This window comes from Bos taurus, chromosome 1, assembly GCF_002263795.3.
Source record: "Bos taurus isolate L1 Dominette 01449 registration number 42190680 breed Hereford chromosome 1, ARS-UCD2.0, whole genome shotgun sequence".
NCBI classification, from domain to species: domain Eukaryota; kingdom Metazoa; phylum Chordata; class Mammalia; order Artiodactyla; family Bovidae; genus Bos; species Bos taurus.
The window spans coordinates 3110118-3133684 of record NC_037328.1 but is presented as its reverse complement, the minus strand read 5'-3'; the positions used below and the strand labels follow the sequence as shown (position 1 = coordinate 3133684).

The window sequence follows — 23567 nt, the reverse complement described above, 5'->3', positions numbered from 1 at the left end:
TGCTCTAAGAGGAGAACCGCGGATGTCCTCCTCTGGAACTGGCGGTCTGGGTTCTGATCCAGCTAGAAATTCCCAGACAGCCGCCCAGCCTGCAGGGGAACTCAGGCCACAGGGCGGGCTCTCGGCCTCGTACCTGGGCCTTTAACCACAGAAACTTGCTGGCGGGCAGCTCCAGGGCCACCTTGAGAATGTGGTGCTGCAGAAGCGGGGGCACCTCCTCCCGCAGGCCCTCTTCTGAGATGACCCCTGCGGGCGGACAAGAGGAAAACAGATGAGAAGTCAGGGGGAGGGGGAGGCCTGGCTGCTGATGCCCCGGCCACGAGGATCCGACGAGGAACTGTTGGTGGAGACAGGTGGAAGGGCGTGGGGCTCGGCCCACCCTGCGCCCACTCTCCTGTCCACGCGCCTCAGACCCCCCTGACCTGCGGTCACCCCAAACCTTTCACTCAAGAGCTGGGACGCTGCTGGGCCCAGGAAGCCCTTCCCTGCGCTCGGCCACACTGACCACCCCGACAGCTGGAAGCCCCTTGGCACATGTTCCTCCATACAGTCTCCTGTCAGTGCGACCCCTGGTGGGGGACACGGGCCTTGCTCCCAGGACAGCCAGCATCTTATGCACAGCCTGTGGCCACCAGTACCCGAGGCGGGGTCCTCAGCCCCTGGCCTCATTTCTGGGTTAACCATTTACTTGGGAAGGATGCGGTGAGTAAACATTCAGTGGCCACATTCTAGCAAATCTCGTCTTCTCACGGCAAGAGAACTTTCTGCCTTCGAACCATCAAAAACTTAACTGTAGCTTTTTGAACAGGACTATTTAAACAGCTTAGATAAATTCCAAGACTGATTATTTCTGCAAGTCTTCCTCCGTTGGCCCAGTTATGAAGTCAGTGTTAGTAGACAAATTCTTCCATCAAGGAAATGTGGCCGGACAAGCACGAAGTTACTTCTATAAGATGTGGTTAGAACTTGAGTCAAATCTGAGTAACTATGTCAAAAGCGCGTGTGCATGGGGACCTCCTCAGGGGCTCTCATTTCTGTACCCCTTTTCCTTTGAAAAGAAGATTTACAATCAACATCTCATAATCTCACCTATGTGGCTTCCCAATGGTAAAGAAGAATCTCATCTATATGGCACTCGTGGTAAAGAACCCACTTGCCAATGCAAAAGACGTAAGAGACATAGGTTTGATCCCTGGGTTGGGAAGATCCCCTGGAGGAGGCCATGGTAACCCACTCCAGTGTTCTTGCCTGGAGAATCCCATGGACTGAGGAGCCTGGCGGGCTACAGCCCATGGGTTGCAAAGAGTCGGACAGGACTGAAGCGACTTAGCACAGAATCTCATCTACGGATCACCCCTGGCAGACAACTCAGCCTGGCTGGCTTCTCCCTTTTCTCTCCTGGTGCTGTTAAGTGTTCATCTGATATTTCTGTAAAGACCGACACTGATCCAGAAGAAAACAACCAGGCCAGTGGATCACACAAGCCGGCCAAGCCACCCACCCGCCTTCCCGGTCCTCTGCCCTGGGGACCCGGTTTATCTGCAGCCCCTTCACCCCCACGGGCAGGCCCAGCAGAGGGGCACCTGCCATCACTCAGGACGTACCTTTCAGGAGCTTGCTGAAGTCAAAGTTGTACTGCATGACCACGTGCGGGACCACCTTCTGGTAGAGGCAGATGACCTGGAGCAGCACGGCTTTCAGAAGAATGGTTTCTGCATCATCTGAATCAGAATCGAACAGTGTGAATCAGGAAACACCCTCGTTCTCTGTCCTCAATCAGTAAGCAATCCCATCACGGTCAACTGCACGCAGAACACTGAGGCTGCAGACAGATGCCCACGGCGCGAGATTAGGGAGTCAATGTGGTAAAGAAGTCAAGATGCTCAAACAGGCTGGGTCTAAATCCCCACTTCACTGCTGTGACCCTGGGCAGGGTAAAGCTACTCGGGCTCTCTGTGCTTCAGGGTCCTCGTCTGAACAAGGGGGACACGCAGCGGGGCCTACACCCCACAGAGCCGAAAGAAGGATTAAACAGGACAGAGATACAAGACACAAAGCACCACACCTCGCCAATGCCAAGGTCTGAGGCAGCGCGTCTTACTACCCGGGGGTAATGTTCTACTCGCAGAACAGAAGAGTGTCCTACGCCTGCCACCACCCTCCACCCACCGGAAGGCCGAGCACATGGCATCCATCATGCAAGGGTTGAGAGAGATGTGCGTGGTGCTTGCATAAAGCTTGAGTACATTTCTAACAGATGTTGAAACCCAAAGTACGATGCTAGGCTCCTCCTTCTCACTAAGCCAAAAAGGACACAGGATTCTTTCAGAGTCAGAGAGGCCTTCACAAGCTCCCTGGGAGAGGAGGCTCCCAGGCTGCCTGGGCCAGTGGTGTGTGCAAACAGCCCTCACCACTCTCGGGAGCCATGCAGGGAGCAGCGGTCTTGCTGGCCTTTTTCTTTCCTTTCTCGTCATCGTGTTCTGAGTCTTGCTTCCTGAGAGACTGCCAGACCCAGATGATGGCATTCAGGTCTGGTAAAATCTGAAAGGAAACAAACAAAAAAACAAAAAATCAGTCACACTGAGAGGAAGAGAAACAAACTGATCCCACTAATGATGAGAAGCAAAGAACAGGGAAGAGGGGCCAGCACACGCGAGTGCCTAAGGGAGAGACCTTGGCCTCTGGGAGCTCTGTTTTGGGGTATAAGTCCCCGAACTGAGCCCGGTAAGGATCTGGTGAACACACAAGCACGTGCTCAGTCGCTCACTTTGTCTCTGACTCTTTGTGACACCATGGACTGTCGCCCGCCAGGCTCTTCCATCCGTCGGATGAAAACACAAGTACTGATCATTAAAAGACACCCCTAAAGACTCGCTCACCAGAGCCAGACATTGGGAACTAAGCAATTCACCCTTAGGACAGGCTGGGGGCACCCTGCCCAGCAAGCCTGTGGATGCCCCTTCTGGACGGTCAGCCAGGCCATGGATGCTCAGGCTCCTTGCTCATCAGACCAAGCCTGGGGAAGAGGTAGCAGGCTGCCCGTCACTGCGGCCCCAGCCCGGCCAATGTGCAGCAGCAGGGAGGGGAGCGAAGCGGTGCAACGGTTCCTAAGGAGACCAGAAGTCCCAGGAACGCCCCCCGACCACTTCCCTTCACTTCACCCCCACCCTCTGCGCCCCCAAGCTCGTCTCTCCCAGCTGCTGTGCTACCTGTAAGGAGAGGCCACACCTGGCTCCGGGCCTACCTTGCTCAAAGCTTCTCTGAAGAGCCGCACGAAGTCTTCCATCATGGCGGCCGTGTAGACGCCTGACTCCTGCCAGGCCTCTTTATTCAGGCAGTGCTCGATGGTCTTTAAGGCTCTCTTCAAAATGACGGCAACAAGGGATAAAGCTGTGTGTTTCACGGATACGCTGTCCAACTGGGAAGAAAACAAAGAGTTGAGTCCACAAACGTCTTCGGATGGCCCTGGTGGGCCCAGGGCACGCTGGCCTTTCCTGGGGGCCTGCCGGCCTCTGCCCGCTTGACCTCCTGCAGACCTGACAGCAGCAGATGCCGGGAGGCTGGTCACTAAAGGAAAGGAGTCTGATGGTTATTCCTGATTTTTACTCCACCGTCTGTTTTTGATAAGTCTTCTCTGACAACCGCCGGGCTCACACGGATAATCCGTGTCAGTGCAGCCGACGCCCCACCAGGACCCGACCAGCCCCTGAAGAAGCACTTCTCGTCAGCTGCAGAGACGATAAGCAAAGGTACCGGGCACCTGGGTCTGAACAGCCACCTCTAAGCTCGCGGCAGCCCCCACCACAGGCCTCCCACACCCGGACTCTCTACTCGGATTCGGATGACAGCCAGGAGACCTTCCACACCCTCCCTCACCGCGGAGACTGAGTAAGGTTCAAGAGCCTGTGCTATCAGCACCGAGGGGGAAGGTGAGGCCCCTGGTGACGGCGGTGTGCCCCGGGCCAGCAGGAGCGAGGACATCTCCTGGGCACCGGGGACACACGTTCCATCGCAGGCCCAGGCCAGCCCACTGCCATCAGCCCCGGGGACCCCCAAGGACAGAGAAGCCCAGGGAGCACCAGGTAGGATACTGTAGCTTAAGAGTCAAGTAGAATTAACAAGGTTTTCTGATGGACCTTCAGTCTAATAACACCCCAGGCCCCCCGCATTCCAATCAGCTGGTGTCTCATTTTATATAGATGTTGTACACTCAAGAAGGGCTACGTTAAATGCCCTGAACCAATAACCACTCCCACCCCGTCATCAATTCAAAGGCAGGACGGAAATGAGTGCTCAATGTGTATATCCGCTGGCTTGGAGCACGAAGCTTGGCCAACAGCCTGAGGCCTTATTTCCGAACAGCTCTCTAATTTCCCATTTGTAAAACGAGCTCACTCTTTTCTTTCTGGTTCTAAAATCTATGCTATTAAAATTTTATAGATAAAACTGTAATGAACAGAAGGAAAATGTCACTCGACAACCTGCACACACACACTCCTCACTCCACCCCCGAGACACACCTGTCGCTGTGTCACTCACGTGAACACAGGTACAGCTGGGGAAGGGCCACGGACAGGGAGACAGAGCCTCAGCTTCCCCTTTGCTGGCCCCGGGCCTGCAGAGGAGGACGGTGACCTCAGGAGGAGAGGAAGACGTGTCCTCTACCCCAGCCCAAGGCCGCCCCATGCGGGGCATGAACACTCCAGGGGCACAACTCCTCTGTCCTGGGAGTGAGACAGCCTTTGACATCCCAGGCCGCCGGGGACAGACTGGGGTCGGCTCAAAGTGGAGAGGAAATGCAGCCAGCCATCACCTCCCACCCACAAGAGGCAGCATCAGACATCCCCCTCTCAACTCCACTTTTTTGCAAGTCTCTTGGGATAAACTATTTTGTGTCTCACAAAACAGATGGGCAAGCTAGCTGGGTCCTAACTCTGGTTCTGGGATTTGGCCACCAGAGCAAACAAGCCATCCTGCCAGGTCCCACCCAGGCCTCTTCTGTCCACTCCACATGCCCTACCGCTCTCTCTCAGCACCATCCCTGGACGGGAGCAAAAAAACCTCTCATCCCACAGTACAATCCGAGGAGTTGGGGCCACTTTACGGCAAATGCCCCATGGACACCGGGTCCAACCCACGCTTTGTGACCCACCGCGGCGGACCCTGGTCTTCTGTGCTCACACCCCAACCAGCCTGCCTGAAACACGGGGACTCCACCCGCCCAGGGGACGCCCCAAGCCCTGCATCGCTCTGAACACCTGGCCTCTGCCGGGTGGGTCTTGAGGCAACCCAGGTTTATGAGGGGTTGGCAGGACCCAGAACCCATGCGTGCATGTGTGCGTGTTAATTTGCTTCAGTCGTGTCTGACTCTGTCCAACACTATGGGCCATGCCCAGCAAGGCTCCTCTGTCCTTGGGGATTCTTCAGGCATGATACAGGAGTGGGTTGCCATGCCCTCCTCCAGAGGATCTTCTCAACCCAGGGGCTGAACCCGCGTCTACTCACGGTCTCCTGCATTAGCAAGCGGGTTCTTTACCACCAGCGCCACCTGGGAAGCTCAGGATCCATGTGCTAACAACTCATGGCAGGTTTGGCTAAGGCCATGATGCTACGGTGAACAAGGCATGGGCCCCTCACAACATGGCTTCTGCTGGGACTTGGAGCTTTATGATAAACGATGACACAGAATCTAAGGATCAAGTTTTTCCATGAACATGTCCTCCCCAAACTCCTGAAACAGCTGGGCCTCAATGTTCCCCAGGAAAGTTAGCACTATTCATTTAAAGCTCAGAAGAAAGGGTTTGCCAGGCAGATGTCAGGCCCACTCTGTCCAAAGATCCTCAAGTAATGAGACTTCAATGCGTGACACTGGGCTGCAGATGAGCACACGTCCTCTCCTCTGATTCCACCCCCTGCTCCCCCCCGCCCCCTATCGACAAAGGCCCAGAGCCACACAGGATCCTGCAGCCCGCTCAGTGCTGCAGAAAGGCAGGTATGTGCCTTGGGCCCCAGGGCCCCGTTCCCAGGCGAGGGGACACACGGGAAACCCCGGAAGCACTGACAAAAGACGACCCAATACACATAGGCCAGTATTCTCAGCACAGTGGCAGGCATGGCCGGGGGGTGAGCGGGAGGGTCTGGAGGCAGGGTCCCCACTCACATTCAGCGCCTGCGTGAACATGGTCTTGTTGCACACCAGAGGCGCGGTGGTCACCATCACCATGGCCAGGAGCCGAGGCAGCGGGATGAACTCTCGGGTCTGAAACGCCCGGGAGATGTCCGGCTGGGCAGCGTAGATCTGGGAAAGGGACAACAGAGAAGTTAACTTCCAAACCTGAGTCTAACGGGAGGCTCTCAAGAGTGAAGCTGCTCTGGGGAAACAACGACAGTAACAAAGGCCCAGGGCTCGCCACAAGGAACAGCGTCTGGAACGTCGACCCCCGATTCCACTGGTTAGAGACCATAAGACTATTACTGGGGGCAGTGACCGTCAAAGCAGAGTTTGACCGGTGGTTTGGGGAGCCTGTTAAAACCTCTGATGGCAAACAGGTCACAACGGGATGACTTACTCCCCAGGTACAGCACCTGGCAAATTATGTCGGCTTTTTAGCACTTCATGACAACCCTTTGCGGTAGAGATATTTTATATCAAGGCAAAACATATTTACAGATGACAACACTGGACCTCAATGAGGGGGGTTTCCCTCGGACTGCAAGGCTGGAAGGCAGACTCTAGCCTTGAGACTAGGGAGTCCTAGAGACGGCAAGACTACCGTCCAATCTGCAGCGGCCATGCACCTGCCCCTCCCCGTCCCACTCCAGAGAGCGGCCAGGGCAGCTCCCAACAGGGGCGGTGGCCACGGTGACACCATCACCAAAGTCGGGGACAGAGCGCCTCCTTCTTGTCCCCAGCACACAGGCGGACCGCACACACAGGTGCTCAAGGAAAACGATGGACTAAGTTTGTTTTGCAGATAACCCATTGCCCAAGTCAAGGCACAAAAAAATAATTCCAGGTGTGTCATCACTGCGTGCTCAGTCACTCAGTTGTGTCCGACTCTGCAACCCCATAAACTATAGCCTGCCAGGCTCCTCTTTCCATGGGATTCTCCAGGCAAGAATACTGGACTGGGTTGCCATTTCCTTCTCCAGGGGATCTTCCCAACCCAGGGATCAAACCTGAGTTTCCTGGGTCTCCTGCATTGGCAGGTGGGTTCTTTACCCACTGAGCCACCTAGGAGGCCCCATGTTACCATGAGTCAGACCATAAGGCTGAGAGAAGGGGCGATGGTGAATGGAAGGACTTGTGGCAGGTACTTCCACTGGTAAACGAGGGGAGGCTGACACCCATGATCAGATGGAAATTTACTCATATCCACAAGACAGACCACCAAGACACAGCTTATTTCAAATTGTTCTAAGAACTTGAAATGGCAATCTTTAAATAGCCGTGCTCCTTGGCTTGCATTTCACAGTCAGGCATTTTGCTAATTCTAGCCCAACTGTGGCTAAACTCATTGAGATCACACTTGAAGTGAAATCTAGATGAAGAAAATGAAATTGGCTTAACAGATTCAGCAGCATAAACCTCAGAATGCAGCTCAGTGAAAAGTAAAATGTCCCTAGAAGAAAAAGACACTGAATTAACATCATCTAGGACTGATGCTGAAGCTTAAAGCTCCAATACTTTGGCCGCCTGATGCGAAGAGCCAACTCACTGGAAAAGACCCTGACACTGGGAAAGATTGAGGGCAAGAGGAGAAGGGGGCGACAGAGGATGAGATGGCTGGATGCCATCACGGACTCAATGGACATGAGTTTAAGCAAACTCGGGGAGATAGTGAAGGACAGGGAAGCCTGGTGCGCTGCAGTCCATGGGATCGCAGAGTCAGACACAACTGAGCGACTGAAAAACAACAAAAATATGCCGGAAGGACGGCTGAAAGAAGTTTCTGATCCTGCAGTTTATCAGGATGTCACCCAACCTCCCATCCTCGCCACCCCAACTTCTCACACTTCACCCACGACCCCACGAGGCAGACTTCAAAATGCAGGGGTCGTCACCTTGTTTAGCAGTCTGATGTTATTTGACCAGGTGGACTTCAGCCTTGGGAGAAAGGAAAACGTCACTTCCTTGAAGTACTTGTTCAGTAGGTCCGGGCACACTTTCAGAATGTTCACCACCAGTTCAGCGACCAGCTCATCGTCCGCTGCGGTTTTCAAACCCAGCAGGAAGTGCAGGAGAGTCAGGTTTCCTCCTCTGTCACAGAAAGACAGAAGAGAGAGGGGTGAGTGGGGGGTTTTCACAACACACCGAGCACTCAGGATGACGGGGCAGGTCCTTGGAACCCGCGAGTAAACACAGCGTTTTCTGTTGTGACTCAGTGATGGGCAATTTCACTTCCGGTCAGTTTCCCTCACAGCATAGAGTGAGAGGTTTTCATGGTCTGTGGGGTTCCTGCTCTCCAGCAAAGGGCCTGAACTTCACTCCTGTACTTCTTCAGCCTGCGGGACTTCCCCCACCAGGGATCACATCCATGCCCCCTGTGTTGGAAGCACAGGGTCTTAACCACTGGACCACCAGGGACGTCTCACTTCCCTACTTTTGAATAGCTAAAAAAAGTCTCTCCTTTGTCCTGTTTCCCACCTCTCCTTCCCTCACTCAAGTTCAACTGACTTTCAGAGAAAAGGAAGAAACCCTTTCTCTCTGAACCCACAGCATAAAAACAATTTAAAAATTTCCTTTTGAGGTTTCACTGACGTCTTTCCTCCAACTACGGGCTTCCCTGATAGCTCAGATGGTAAAGAATCCACCTGCAATGCAGGAGACCCCGGTTCAATTTCTGGGTCAGGAAGATCCCCTGGAGAAGGGAAAGGCTACCCACCTCAGTATTCTGGCCTGGAGAATTCCATGGACTGGATAGTCCATGGGGTCACAAAGAGTTGGCCACCACTGAGTGACTTTCTCTTTCACATCCTCCAACTACACGTGAAAAAGCACGTATATGAAGACGTATGTGCACATTAAGTAAAACATACAAAGGCATGCATTTTTAAAAAGATTACGTTGGGTCTCCCTGGTGGTTCAGAGGTAAAGAATCCGTCTGCCAATGCAGGGGACGTGGGTTCGATCCCTGGTCTGGGAAGTTCCCACATGCCATGGAGCAACTAAGCCTGTGTACCTCAACTGCTAAGCCTGCGCACCCTAGAGCCCAAGCTCCACAGAAGAGAAGCCACTGTGACGCCAAGCCCTCGCACCGCAACTAGAGAAAGCCTGTGTGCAGCAACGAAGACTCAGCACAGCCAAAAATATAATACATACATAAATAAAATCATAAACAAAAATAAAAAGATTACACTTTTTCCCCATGAAGTGCTCGTGAAATGCCACAGTCCAGAGTGCCATAAAATTATTTCTAGAACTTAGCCAAGTGGCACAGAGTCCTTCTACAGGTCTTCTGTTTCCCCTGTTTCTAGCTTATTTCAAATTCCTACACCTTCACTTAGCAGCCAAAAGAAGTTAGTGTGGGGCAGTGGCTATCTACTATATGAAAACACTTGAAACTTGTCTCAAAGTGGGCAGTTTTCAAAGATGTAAGATGATAAAAACAGGAAAACTTACAGACTTAAAACCTGCACAAACCTGGGCACCTAGCCCAGGATCTATGCAGTTAAATGGGTTTTATCCCCAGAAACATTTTTGTATCAAGCTTGTCCCTGGAAGTCATAATGCCCAGGAAAAAACTCAAAATCGGCCTCACTGGCGTGTCATGTTGATGGCTTGTGGGACCATGGGTTTTGGAGCCCCTTAAAAACTCACCAAAACTAAGATGCAATATGATACTTTACAGATAATAAAGATTTTTCAAAATTTGAATTAGAGAGTAATTTTGATCAGAAAGCTATCCTTTAAAAAGCTTAACATTCTTAACAGGAAAATTTCATGAGCAAAACACACTTTGTGCTTTCAAATGCACAGAACGTTAAATCTGCAAAGCATGCCAAAAATATGGCGCGCACACACACAATCTTAATCAACGATGTAATAAAATGAACAACATTTACAAAATTTCCAGTGTGTGCCAGATACTGCTCTAAGCAGTTACCACACACTCTCTGAGGTGCGTGCTAATTGTATCTCTCTCTTTTTTATTTTTTAAACAGATGAGGCAATACTGGCAAAGAAGAGGAATAACCTGCTGAGGTCTCTGAGGCACTCCAGAAACTGTTCTCTGAACCTCCACGGCAGGGCTCAGCAAGCTCTGGCCCGCCACCTGCCTTTGTCAATAAAGCTTTATTGGAACACAGTTACACCCACTTGTTTATTCATGTCGTGGCTGCTTGGGTACCACAATGGCCTACTGAGTGGCCACAGTAGGGACAGCATAGCACACAGAGCCTGACATACTTAACTACCTGGACCTTTAGAGGAAAAGTTGGCCAAGCCTGGCCTATGCTAAAATGCCTCCCTATGTGCACTGTCCTAGACTCTGGGGATTCAAAACAGACTAGCCAGGACCTCTTTGGTGGTCCAGTGGTTAAGAATTGACCCATCAACGCAGGGGATGTGGGTTTGATCCCTGGTCCAGGAAGGTCCCACATGCCGTGGAGCAACTGAGTCCATGCACCACGACTACTGAAGCTCTCGTACTTAAGAGCCCAAGCTCCACAACAAGACCCCGCAATGAGAAGCCCACGCACCACAACTAGAGAAAGCCGTCACCCAGCAACAAAGACCCAGCACAGCCAAAAATGAAATAAAAACGAAAACAAAAACCGACTAGCCTCTGTTCTCACCAATTCTTGCCTATCAGATAATGAACAAGCAAACAAATATGCAAAGTGGTGATAAGTCGCCATCAGAAGCAAGAGCCAGGCAAAAGGACGGTGAGAGTGGAAGGTCTATCTTTAGGAAGAGTTGCCAGGGAAGGCCTCTCTGACGTGGCGACATCTGCACGGAGACCAGCAGCACACAAAGGAGCTTGACGACCACTGGGAAGCCAGACATTTCAATTTTCTCAACGCTTTCCATTAACACCCCACAAACAAAACCCCTTCCTCTCTCCTAAGCACAAATATTTGCCTTTGGCCCATAGCTGAAAAATTTTACATAAACCACCGCTTATTTAAACAGACCCACGACCACACGTTGATTCAATATGCTCATGAAATGATCATCTACTTTATGGGTCTCCTTCATCAGAAAAAAGGCATTTTTCAGCATGTTTATATTAGACTGTAAAAGTCTGCTCTTACATCTCAGCAAGAAAACAAGTTTTCTCTCACTGATGACAGAAAAGCTACAATATCACCAAAACAAAGTTGAAAGATTTAGAAATGACATGGCAAGTTAATGCATAATAACTACAGAATCTAAACAAGTTTAAAGCCACAAACAGGGAGAAAAATTCTCACTAGGTTAATCCCATTATGAGGGAATCAGTCATTGCCTGACTGGTGGAAACCAAAGCAAATCAACTCTATTCTTGTAATAAAATGTCAAGGAGATAGAACGGAGGGTCACTCGTGATGACCAGAAAATATGTCCGATATTTTTACTGTCAAATGGGAAAAAAGCAGATTGACGAACGATATATCTAACAATAGGGTATTTTGGTTTAAAAATTAACACAGATATGTATCATAGGTTTACAGAGAATGTCCAAAAGAACATAATCGAAACCATTAGCTGTGGACTTCATGCTTCCTTACAATGAAATGCTATCGTAATGGTGCAATATGAAATAAAAGGCAAGAAGGAAACTCTGACAGCCTGACTCACTCGCAGCCGGCTCTGGGCAGAGGGGGGCTGTGTGGCCGTCAAGGGTGTGGGCTGGGAACCAGGACCTCCCAGGTTCCAACCTGAGCTCCGCCACTTACAGGGGGAGTGACCTGACCTCTGCGGGCCCCTTTCCCTCATCTGCAAAACTGGGGTAACAACGGCAGTCACCAAGCACTGCGGGGAGGCCCCCGGGAGGGCCCCTTGTCTCTGGATTTATTCTCAGGTTCATCTGGTGCACTGTCCCCAAGTGGACACAGCGCCCTCCTGGGTGCGACATCTCACACTGTGTGTCTGAGTCAACTCCCCTGAGACTCTGCCCTGAGTGCCCACAACGAACAGGAACCGTCTGCGTCCTATTCCAAGTTCACCCCCAAAATGAGTCAGGTATCATCTAAAACGCTAGTTCTAACCCCTTATACTTCTATCACTTGACAGATCCCCACAGGAAGTCATGGATATGATGGCCTCTGAGAACCACACTCAGGATGCACACAGGCTCCAGCCTTACCTGCCCAAGGTACCGAGAGATGCGTCGTAAAAATTAATCCCATGCTTGAGCGAACAACATAGATCCATCAGGAAGTTATGAACAAGCTCCCGCACCATGGTCTTCCCTGCGTCTTTAGCAGAAGTCTATGAGAGTTTCAAAGACACTCAATGACCATCCAAGCTTCACATGCCTTACTAACAATTACAGGGTAAAAGCTGGACAAAAGCACATGCCTCAGATTAAAAGCAAATCAGAAAACATTTTAAATTAAACACTTGGTAGAACTGTGGTGCTAGAGAAGACTCTTGAGAGTCCCTTGTACAGCAAGGAGATCAAATCAGTCAATCCTAAAGGAAATCAACCCTGAATATTCATTGGAAGGACTCATGTTCAAGTTCCAATACTTTAGCCACCTGATGCGAAGAGCTGACTCACTGGAAAAGACCCTGATACTGGGAGAGACTGAAAGCAAAAGAAGAAGGGGACGACAGAGGATGAGATGGTTGGATGGCATCACCGACTCAATGGACATGAATGTGAGCAAACTCCGGGAGAGAGTGGAGGACAGAGGAATCTGGCGTGCTGAGGTCCATGAGGTCACAAAGAGTCGGACATGAGTTAGTGACTGAACAACAGCAATGATAATTCAAAAACAAAACTGCACAAAAAGGAGAAATACCAATCAAAACTTAAAAGTCCTCTGATATGTGGAATCTGAACAAGATAAACAAATAAAACAATAATAATTTTTTTAAAAAACCTCACAGAGCAGATTGGTAGCTGTCAGATATGGCGGTCTAGGGACTGGGGAGAATGGGTCAACTGTGGGTTTTTTTGTTTGTTAGTTTGTTTTTCAGTTTAAATAAACTGAATTAAAATTTTCCTTTTTAAAGTTGAACAAACAGGGGGCTGCTGGAACCACAAGAAACTACAGGTAACTTCTGAGATTTTCTGTCGTCTCTGATTGTCTCTGAGCACTTTACAGTACTTCTTAGTGCAGCCCCATGAGCCTGGCCGGGCAGACAGGACTGCATCCTTTCGACGAAGGAGCAAACTGTGGATGAGACGCTGAGGTCAGCACCGAGACAGGAGGTACAGAGCAGGTCAGGCTTGGGACCCCAGTAGCAAAGACTCTCTGTTTACAGCACATGCTTTACTTTTTTTAAGCTTGTTCTTGCTTTTGCATCATGATACTGCAGCAGAAGACGGAAACGTTTGGTTGTTGCCCCGTTCCTGGCACAGAGCTCCTAAAACCCTTGCAGTTTTCTGAGTGATGGGGGCAAGTGGAACATCTCACATGGAAATCCTGAATCCTTCAGAATTTCCTAGATGACAGGAACATCTTTCATTCTAACGAGGCAAATCTTAACAGGCCCCAGGAGAGGTTCAGGATGGAGTCTGGACACCAGACTACGAGAGCATCGCTTAATGCCCCAAGTCTCCGTGTCCTCACCTATGCGATAGAGCCGTTGGGGACTGCCCTGGTGGTCCTGTGGTTAGGACTCTGCACTTTCACTGCCAGGGTGCAGGTTCAATCCCTGGTCAGGGAATTAAGACCTCATAAGCCTCACAGTGCAGCCAGAAAGCAAAAACAAAACTCTTGAGAGGGGCAAGTTTAAACCTGTATTTTCAAACAAGCTTATGAATGACTTAGTTTCTCTTGCTCTTTTGAATAAAATTCCACAATTGGGAGTGTTCTTCTGAAGTCTCTGGGGCTTCCTGGTTATGGAACATACAAAACATGAGCAGAACAAGGACACAGGCAGGTCGTGGAGATAAAAAGGGGTACAACAGTGGGCTCTTGAAAGGTTAACTATTATAGAGTTAACAGAAGTCTGAGCCTTCACTACTCTGGCCAAGTTCATGTTCAGAAACGCCCTGAGAAAGATCAAAATAAGGAAAATTCAAAGGTGCGGAGGCCTTAGGTCCTCATGAGAGTGACTCTTCTTATCTAGTACTTGCTGTTTCCCAGGTGGCACTAGTGGTAAAGAACCCACCTGCCGACGCAGGAGAGGCAAGAGATGGGGGTTCGATTCCTGGGTCTGGAAGACACCCTGGAGTAGGAAATAGCAACCGACCCCAGTATTCTTCAGAGAAGGCAATGGCATTCCACTCCAGTACTCTTGCCTGGCAAATCCCATGGACGGAGGAGCCTGTTAGGCTGCAGTCCATGGGGTCGCTAGGAGTCATGAGACATGACTGAGCGACTTCACTTGCACTTTTCACTTTCATGCACTGGAGAAGGAAATGGCAACCCACTCCAGTGTTCTTGCCTGGAGAATCCCAGGGACGGGGGAGCCTGGTGGGCTGCTGTCTATGGGGTCACACAGTCGGACACGACTGAAGCGACTTAGCAGCAGCAACCAGTATTCTTGCCTGGGAAATCCAATGGGGAGAGGAGCCTGACGGGCTACAGTCCATGGGGCCACGAAGAAGCAGACATGACTGAGTGACTGAGCACACACACAGAGCAAACTATTCTCGTCAGCGGGTGAGGAAGCTGACGCTCCCTAGATTCCAGGGCCCTAAAGCAGAAGCAACAGGCCTTGAAACTCTGATGACTGGAAAGATGTGAAAAGAACAGATGGGAGAGGAGAGGTAAGTAAGGAGGGAGAGAGCGGGAATCCACCCTCTAAGGCTACCACGCAAACACTGCAGGGAAAATGAAGACGCCCTGCAGCTACATGGAATAAGTTTGCTTATTAAAGAAAAAGACAAAAAAAGTTGAATATGATACCTCGGAGATTAGAAAAAATTTTACTTTAATTACAAGAGTCATATTGTCCCTAGGTAGATAATTAATATAACCATAGGCCAAAAGAAACAGATCAAACAGGGGGACTTATTTTTTAAGGCAGGTGTATGCATAGATCCTGTTTTTGTGTGAGCATGCATGCTCAGTCGTGTCGGACTCCTTGTGATCCCAGGGACTGTGGCCTGTCAGCCTCCTCTGTCCATGGGATTTCCCAGGCAAGTATACTAGAGTGGACGGCCATTTCCTCCTTCAGATCTTCCCAACCCAGGGATCAAACCCGCGTCTCCTGAGCCTCCTGGATTACAGGCAGATTCTACACCACTTGAGCCATCAGCTCTGGGTATCTCACGCTAACAGTGATGCCAAGCGAACCCCAGAGACTGTACCTCGACGCTGTCCAGGCTCACGTCGACAATCCCCTTCCAGCTGTAGAGAGATGCTATGTGGTTCAGCACTTGGCCAGTGAAGAAACGCACCTTCTGGGTTTTTGTGATATTTTTATTGTGAACTACCTGAAAACAATAGAACAAATGGCTTTCAAGGAAACCGACTTTTAGAACATGTTGGATTTCATCATTATAAAAATAATATAGACTTGTGGCAGAACACTTAGCCAGAAAAAGGAAAAAATGTAAAGAGGAAAACAAAATTCATCAATATTGTCACCTTCTTGGACACCAACAGCTTACAATTTGGTATATTTCCTTTCAGCCTCTGCCCCTCCCCACAACACACACAAAGTATATAATATACATGTGTATATGTTAAGTGTATTGGGTTTTTATTGGGGTTTGGGTTTTTTTAACTTCTTTGAAATTATATATAGCTTTGTACCTGCTTTATTTATGTAGCATGAACTGTCTCCACATCGGTAAAAATCCTTTAGAACATCATTTTGGAGGGCTGATCATCACTCTGTCCTAGGAGTGACCGTAAGTCATGTACCCATTCCCCAAGTGGTACGATCAGGCTGTTCCCACGAGCAGCAGCCTGCACTGCGTGCCTACCTATGTTCTTGGAATGGTGCACAAGTTCTCAGCTCCTCCCAACCTAGCCCCCAGCCCGGATCTCTGAGGGCTTATGAGTTTTTTCAAATCCATTCCCTGGGTGATCCTGAGGCGACTCCCCAAACCCCCGCCTCCAGGTTGATACACATTTTCAAGACCTCTGACATACACACTGCCAGACCTGCTGTCTTCCAGAGGGGCCATAACACTTCCTCCAGGGAAGTACCTGATTCTTTGCTGGTGCTGAGTATCAGGTCTGAAAAGTCAAGGCCAACTTGGTAGGTGAAAAAACCTGTAATCTCATGACTTGCTCTGCTTTGAATCCAGGAACTTTTTCAATCTCAGGACTACTGACATCTGGGGACAAATAACTGTTGTGAGAGGCTGCCTTCTGCACTACAGGACGCTGAGCAGCCTACAGTGGTTGCTCGACCTTGGTCTCTGCTCACCAGATGCCAGTCACATTTCTCCGGTTATGACAACCAAAACTTGCCAGATGGCCCGTGGGGGACAGAACTGTGCCCAAGCTGAGAAGCTCTAGATGCTATGTGCTCATGAGCCCCTTTTCACATGGGCTGCCAGCTCACAGCCTTTGGACAACTTTTTATTATTTGGGGAGGGTCACAGAGTTTTTCTCATGGATCACAGAAGGGGCTTCTGTGTCAAAGACAGCGATCCTTTCAGCAAGTTTTCAGATTTCCGCAAGATGCTTATGTAAGGCAGAATATGGAAGATGACACAAAATGACATTTTGTGTTATTATATAACACAACACAGCACGCTAGGTGTGTACGGGAAGAAGGGCTGTCATTTGCAGCTCGCAGTCACCCCAGTGGCTTCCTGTGGAATGGGGTAGGGGGTGGGGGAAGCGGGTAGCAGGTCTTCTCCTCTTGTAAGAAGTGGCAGCTGTAACCTTCAGGATCGCTCACCACCACCAAGTTCTTGCTTAAGAAACAGTTTCCCATCCAACCCACACGACAACCCGCATCACCTATGAGGTCATGGCTCTGAAGTCCTGCCAAAAAACACCGGAACAAACACACGACAAGAACGCCGATCACCAAACACGTACCTTTGTTTTCAGTGTGGACAACAGGATACTGATGGTGGAGATCCTATCTTCCTTGATGCCTGAGCTAAAAATGCAAGGAATAAATTCTGAAAGTAAAAAGTTGCAAAGCGTTAGATTCAAAAATACTTTGAATGGGAACAGATGAGAGAGCATTACTTCTTAAAATGGTACGGCAAACAATGCCATTGACTTGCCCCCTCCCCCTGTTTTTTTTCAGGTTTTGTCTTTTTTAATTACACAAGTTCACAGCAGGAAAAACTATTTTTGTGACATAGGAGATAAATATCTAAAAGCAATACAATGAGTGAACCACTCAAGTTCAACAGTTCTTTGGTTCTATCTTCCCTTTCTTTTTTCACATTGACTTCAGTAAAGTTAATACTAATGGTTTGAGAGAGCACATATGGTATGATTAGTTTTCCAAAGTTTCACTCTTCACTTAGACCAGTTCAGAGATGTATTTAAAATGACAGTTTCAAGAGACACAGATATATAGAACAGTCTTTTGGACTCTGTGGGAGAGGGAGAGGGTGGGATGATTTGGGAGAATGGCATTGAAACATGCATAATATCATATATGAAACGAATCGCCAGTCCAAGTTTGATGCATGATACTGGTTGCTTGGAGCTGGTGCACTGGGACGACCCAGAGGGATGGTGGAGGGAGGGGGGTTCAGGATGGGGAACACGTGTATACCTGTGGCGGATTCATGTTGATGTATGGCAAAACCAATACAATATTATAAAGTAATTAACCTCCAATTAAAATAAATAAATTTATTTAAAAAATAAAATAAAATGACAGTTGTCACTTTATTGACTGGCCGTAGAATTGGACTGATTTATTTGCTTTATCTCCCCAAGGACTCAGTCTTCCATAGCTTGATGCTCTGGCATTACTAACATACTGGTGACACCGGTAAAAAGCAACAAACCCATTACAATTTCTCTTGCTCTATACATTCTTCACGAGCACATATAATTTCTTCAAAGGCAAATTCATTATTCTTAAAAGAAAAAAAAAATCAGAAAATACCGGATAGAAACTTAAAATCAACCATAACACCACCACCCAAAAGTTCATATTGAGTAATGTCTGGTTCCCAGTTGACTGTTAACCTTCTGGTATGTCCACATTCTGTTAAACATTTAGTAAAATGGGATCATATTTTACCAGTTTTATAACGGAGTTACACCTAATCCTATACCCTTAAAAAATCTGGTATCAGTAAGTATATTTCTATATCCTTTTTGATACCTGCATTCCTCCTTATGACCAGTGCTCAATTTGCTCAGTCCCTTGCTGGTGGGTAGTAAGGAGTCCGATTTTCAGCTAATAGAAAAAGATATCCCCTAACAAAACCTCTACTCAACACCTTAATTATTCCCTTAGGATAAACGGCTGGACGTGGAATGGCTGGCCTAGCTCAGCTGCCCTGCTGAAACTTTACCAGAAGTACATCCTTGCTCCTTTAGCAGTGTGGACGGATGACACCAAAATCAGTGTCCTCTGCTTAATAAAAGCCAGACACTGAGAAGACGCAGGGGAAGATTCTGAAGAAATGCCCAGCCCTGGAAGCAGAGGGCATCCCACGCAGGCTGGCCACAAGCAGGACCTGGGCACGACACCACGGGAAGGAGGTGTGTCCTCCACGGGGCTGTGGTCTGGGCAGCCACCCGGCCCCGGGCTGACCACCTCCAGGGACCCGTACCCGCAGCTGCTCGTGAGTGGTCTCAGCAGCCTGCCCTGGAGGGGACCCAGGTCTCCATGCTGGGGGAGGGGGGGAAACGGTTGCAGGCCCCATGCTCTTCTCCTCCCACGAGTCTCAGGGCCCCAGCTGAGATGGCAGCCACTCCTCACCCACAGACAGGGCTTGACCCCGGGGGTCTCACTGGACAACGACCCTCTCTGCGCTGCCATCCATGGTCTTGCGAAAAAAGCTGGTGGCCCTAATGGATGAAACCATGCCAAGCCTCACTCTAGGGAGACCGGCACCAGCCGGAATTCTCTGAAGCTCGATTTCTGATATCCTGCTCACACCAGGCATTAAAAAAAACACAACTACTAAGAGCAGCTCGGTAGCCAGGGCTATGAATCTGCGTCCTTTCTGGAACTGTAAAGCCTCCCTTATTTTCGTGCTGTAGTCCACGGGGTCGCAAAGAGTTGGACACGACTGAGCGACTGAACTGAACTGAACTGAAGTTTGCATTTCTCCTCCGTTAGGCCCACTCAGCACCCAGCTAGTGCAACAGGGACCCTTCTGTCTGCACTGACCAGCGGCTTTCAAGCCACGGTAACCAAAGTCTCTCCACACACACCCCTTATTCCTGTGTGCAAAGCAGCCACAGAGGCGGCTGACCTTTGTTAACCCATTAAACGCTCAGAACAATCACAGGGAGGCTGGGCCCCAAGACAACGAGGCCCTCCTACCTTTCAACTCCAGCACTTGCGTGATCGTGCTGTCATCACCGGCAATCAGAAAGGAAAGGGCGAACTGAATGTAGGCCAGCCGGACATCATGTACTCCCTGGGGGCAAAGGAGATCGTGTCACACGGGTGTTTACACGCACACGCGCACGCACACGCACACACACCCCCCCCCCAAGGAAGCAGGAACACGAGGCTGTCCCCCCACATCCCGCTCATCCCCCTATCACAGGGTCCTCCAGGCTGGTACTGTCAGAGGGTCGACGTCTAGAACCACTGGTCATCTCTTTATGGAAACCAAGGGTTTTTCTTTTGCTCTTTCCCTCTCAAGCTCCTACTCTTCTTTCAAGCCCTCTCTAAACACCAAAGCACAGGTCTCCCCTTCCCTGCCTGTAAGACACACAAATTTTTAGTTCAGGGACAGCTCTGGTGTATAGCAGAAGATGCTTGGCCTGTCTACACACCATCTGCTCTCATGTCATGAAATAATAGGTCTCTGTTTTCGAAAATCCATAGATGATGGAAAGGCTGGTGCTGCTTTTGATGAGACACCCATGAGGTGATGTTTGGTTTTTATTAGATGTTAGACATTCACAGCAGACACACAGATGAGGCCACATTACACACGCAGCATGGCCTTCCCAGGACTGCAGTCTGCACTGTCCCGCGGGGGTGTCAGCTGGACCCAGGACAGCATCCTCAACCAGGGCCCAAAGGCCATGACCGACAGCCAGCCCCTCAGGAGCGGCCACGAGGGCCACTTCACCAGTCTCTCCTCTCAGTAGCTTTAAGGCAAGCCTGTGTCTCACATTCCTGTTTTACACCCAAAGAATCCAGGGCATATGTTCACACACAGCACGTGTCAGCTGGACCTGAACAAGCACACGGGCTCAGAGCCTCCACTGCTCACCCTGACAGCATTTCCCGAGTTCAGTTATTACAAACTAACTTTAATTTGAAGATAAGACATAAGTTAACATCATGGAGAACCACTGCCTTCAATGCCTACAGAAACTGAGGAGTCTCCACCTTCCAAGGAGTCCCATTCACTTAGTGGTGGCAGTAGTGATGGTGAGGAGGGTGAGGGTGGTGAGGAGGGTGAGGGGGGTGAGGAGGGTGAAGGGGGTGAGGGGGGTGTAGGGGGTGAGGGGGGTGTAGGGGGTGAAGGGGGTGAGGAGTGAGGGGGGTGAAGGGGGTGAGGAGGTGAGGAGGGTGAGGAGGGTGAGGAGGTGAGGAGGGTGAGGAGGGTGAGGAGGGTGAGGAGGTGAGGAGGGTGAGGAGGTGAGGAGGGTGAGGAGGTGAGGAGCGTGCTGGTGGTGACGGCCCGGATGAGGATGTGGATGAGGAATGGCGATGGTGATGGCGAGGAGCATGGTATCAGTAACGTTTCCTGAGCACTCGTGACTGCCAGGCTCCCTGCCAGGTGCATATCGGTTTTCTCAGTTACAATAAGAATCTTAGGTAGAGTCACCCAGCACACCTATCTTATAGATGGGGAAACTGGGGTTTTAAAAACCTCACTTAAGCTTCCGTGTGTGTCGCTTAGTCGGGTCTGACTCTGCGGCCCCATGGACCGTAGCCCGCCAGGCTCCTCTGTCCCTCGGACTCTCCAGGAAGAACACTGGAGCGGGTTGCCCCTCCCTTCTCCAGGGATCTTCCCAACCCGGGGATGACACCCAGGTCTCCCACATTGCCGGCGGACTCTTCAGCAGCTGAGCCACCAGGGGAGCCCCTCCCTTGAGGTTATACCACTACTAAGTGAGAAAGTACTGGGACTGGGATGGTATGAAATACCTGCACACACACACACCACTTCCTACTCGACCTCGCGTCTGCCTACAGAAAGGCTCCTCCCTCTCAGCGCTCCCCTGGCAGCTCCATGCCACTTTTTCTCAAGGTGCAAGCCCCATACGTGGCACCATTTAGGCCTCTGAGTACAAAATTAACTGTCTTGTTGTATTGGCTGTTTCTTCTGGAGAAAAGAATGTGCATTCAACCCTGCTCTGTAACATCCGAGTGGAGGCCTTGCAAAGTCCTCGCATTTACTGAGCTCATCTCTGTCCACAGCACAGCACACACTTCAGTAAGACCTGGGCTGCTTTATTTCAAATACACTGAGAGCCCCAAACTATCCTCTCGTTCTGGGGACCAACCTGTGGGCCTCTTCACAGTACGTGGTTTGGGTACAATGATCCCTTCAAGTCCTGAAAATAAGCTAAACTCTGACTCCGTCAGTGTCAGCAATGCTCTGGGCCTTCATTCACCAACTCTACGTTAATACATCACCAGTGACACTCAAGGTGTCATAACCTCAGGCTGGGAGGACACAGAGGTGACTCGGATACTATCCCTGTCCTCAGTAACTGCTTCAAGCGACCACTGCTTCTAAGCCATCTGGATGCCTCACCGTTCAAACCTACGTGCCACCTGATTCAAGCACAGTTCACTTATCCTGGTCTTCACACGCCTTAAACTCGAAAAGAATTCTGGCAAAATGCTAAAACTTGCCTGGTAAAATGAAATTAGGTTTCATCCTTCCCCCTTGAGTTGGAAAGGCTCCCGATGTTTGGGGTTCTCTGTCCACTGAAGTCCTGGGAATCAGGGCTCTGGAGTGCTGGTCCCGAACTGCCATTCTAGGTCTTTCTATCCCATGTGAGCACAGCAGAGACCCTCTCACGGGTGCTGCCAGCAATGGATTTTGAACTGAAACGGAAGTTAGTTCTCACCCGCTGGCATCCATCTTTTATGTCCCAGAGAACCCCAAAGTTCAGATTCCTGACACGGTGGAAAACAAGACCCCTGAGACACAGCCTTGGCTGTTCATTCTCCAGCAGCCGCTGCCAGGCCTTGTCCCCCTGACCACAGCCCCTCGCTGCCCCCAGCTGCCGCCCTGCGTCTCCAGCAAACTCCATCAAAGGCAAGAAGGCCACACACGCCTGCCCTCATTCCTACACTCTGACTTCACGGGGCTGTTACCCCAGGGAGAAAACATCCTGAACTCGACGGCGTGTTCTGCAAAACACTGTCTGAAATAGACCAAAACATATTTGGTAAAACAGCTCTTTGGCACAGGACTTTTAACAATGCTTTCTTTGGATGAGAAAAAATATTCATAGTCCTCTTTCTTCAAGAGGCTTGAATAACTCCCTCCAAAATGTTAAAAACATTGAAAAGAAATATCTCTCTTAGCTTCTTCAACAACTAAATGACTTAAAAAAAAAAAAAGTGGGAGAAAAGCAGAAAATTCAAAGATCTGGAGAGATTTAAGAAACGCATCAGCAGAACACCCCCTGTAGCCCTGTGTGGATCCTGATTTGAACCACAGAGGGTACAGATGTTTCTGAGACAGTGGGGGAAAAGCTGAGACTGAACTGGGCATCAGACGATGGTTATTCACAGTGTTAAGTATGATGATGGCACCATGGTTTTGTTTTCTAAAATGTTGCTTTCTGTTCGAGATACTGAATATTTATAGTCGAAATATATGTGCGATGTGCTGTAAGAGGGGCGTCCCAGGTGGCGCTAGTGGTAAAGAACCCGCCTGCCAACGCAGGAGAAGCAAGAGAGCTGGTTCGATCCCTGGGTCGGGAAGATTCCCCTGGAGGAGGACATGGCAACCCAATCTCACGGACAGTGGAACCTGGCGGGTTATAGTCAACAGGGCTGCAAAGAGTTGGACATGACTCTGTCTGATTGAAGCGACTTAGCATACACACACACACACACATACAAACACACACACACACACACACACACACACACATGCTGTAATTGACTGTCTGCCCCAAAACTTAAAGGCAGGAAAGGATGACAGCATCTGAAGTTGGATGACAGGGACATAGGAAGTCACTGTGCTGATGTCTATTTTTGAATGTTCCTGACACTTCCCATATGAAAAAAACTTTTTTACTGTCTAGAAACTATTTCCTACAATATACAAAGTTTCGGACTTCCCTGGTGGTCCAGTGACTAAGATTCCACACTTCCAATGCAGAGGGTAGCCCCAGTGGTAAAGAACCCCACCTGCAAGACG

General features: G+C 49.8%; 1 protein-coding gene across 1 annotated transcript in view; it reads right to left on the bottom strand.

Annotated features, from left to right (window-relative positions):
- The window catches only part of URB1 (URB1 ribosome biogenesis homolog), a 77078-nt gene that overhangs the window by 46656 nt on the left and 6855 nt on the right, over positions 1-23567 (bottom strand). Inside the window, exons 5-14 of the mRNA NM_001205980.1 lie at positions 19538-19634; positions 17107-17192; positions 15414-15539; positions 12291-12415; positions 8065-8260; positions 6161-6298; positions 3245-3418; positions 2412-2541; positions 1605-1721; positions 134-246 (exon numbers count right to left, since the gene is read on the bottom strand). Of these exons, the coding sequence (NP_001192909.1) occupies positions 134-246; positions 1605-1721; positions 2412-2541; positions 3245-3418; positions 6161-6298; positions 8065-8260; positions 12291-12415; positions 15414-15539; positions 17107-17192; positions 19538-19634 (1302 nt within the window). The remainder of the gene's footprint in view (positions 1-133; positions 247-1604; positions 1722-2411; positions 2542-3244; positions 3419-6160; positions 6299-8064; positions 8261-12290; positions 12416-15413; positions 15540-17106; positions 17193-19537; positions 19635-23567) is intronic.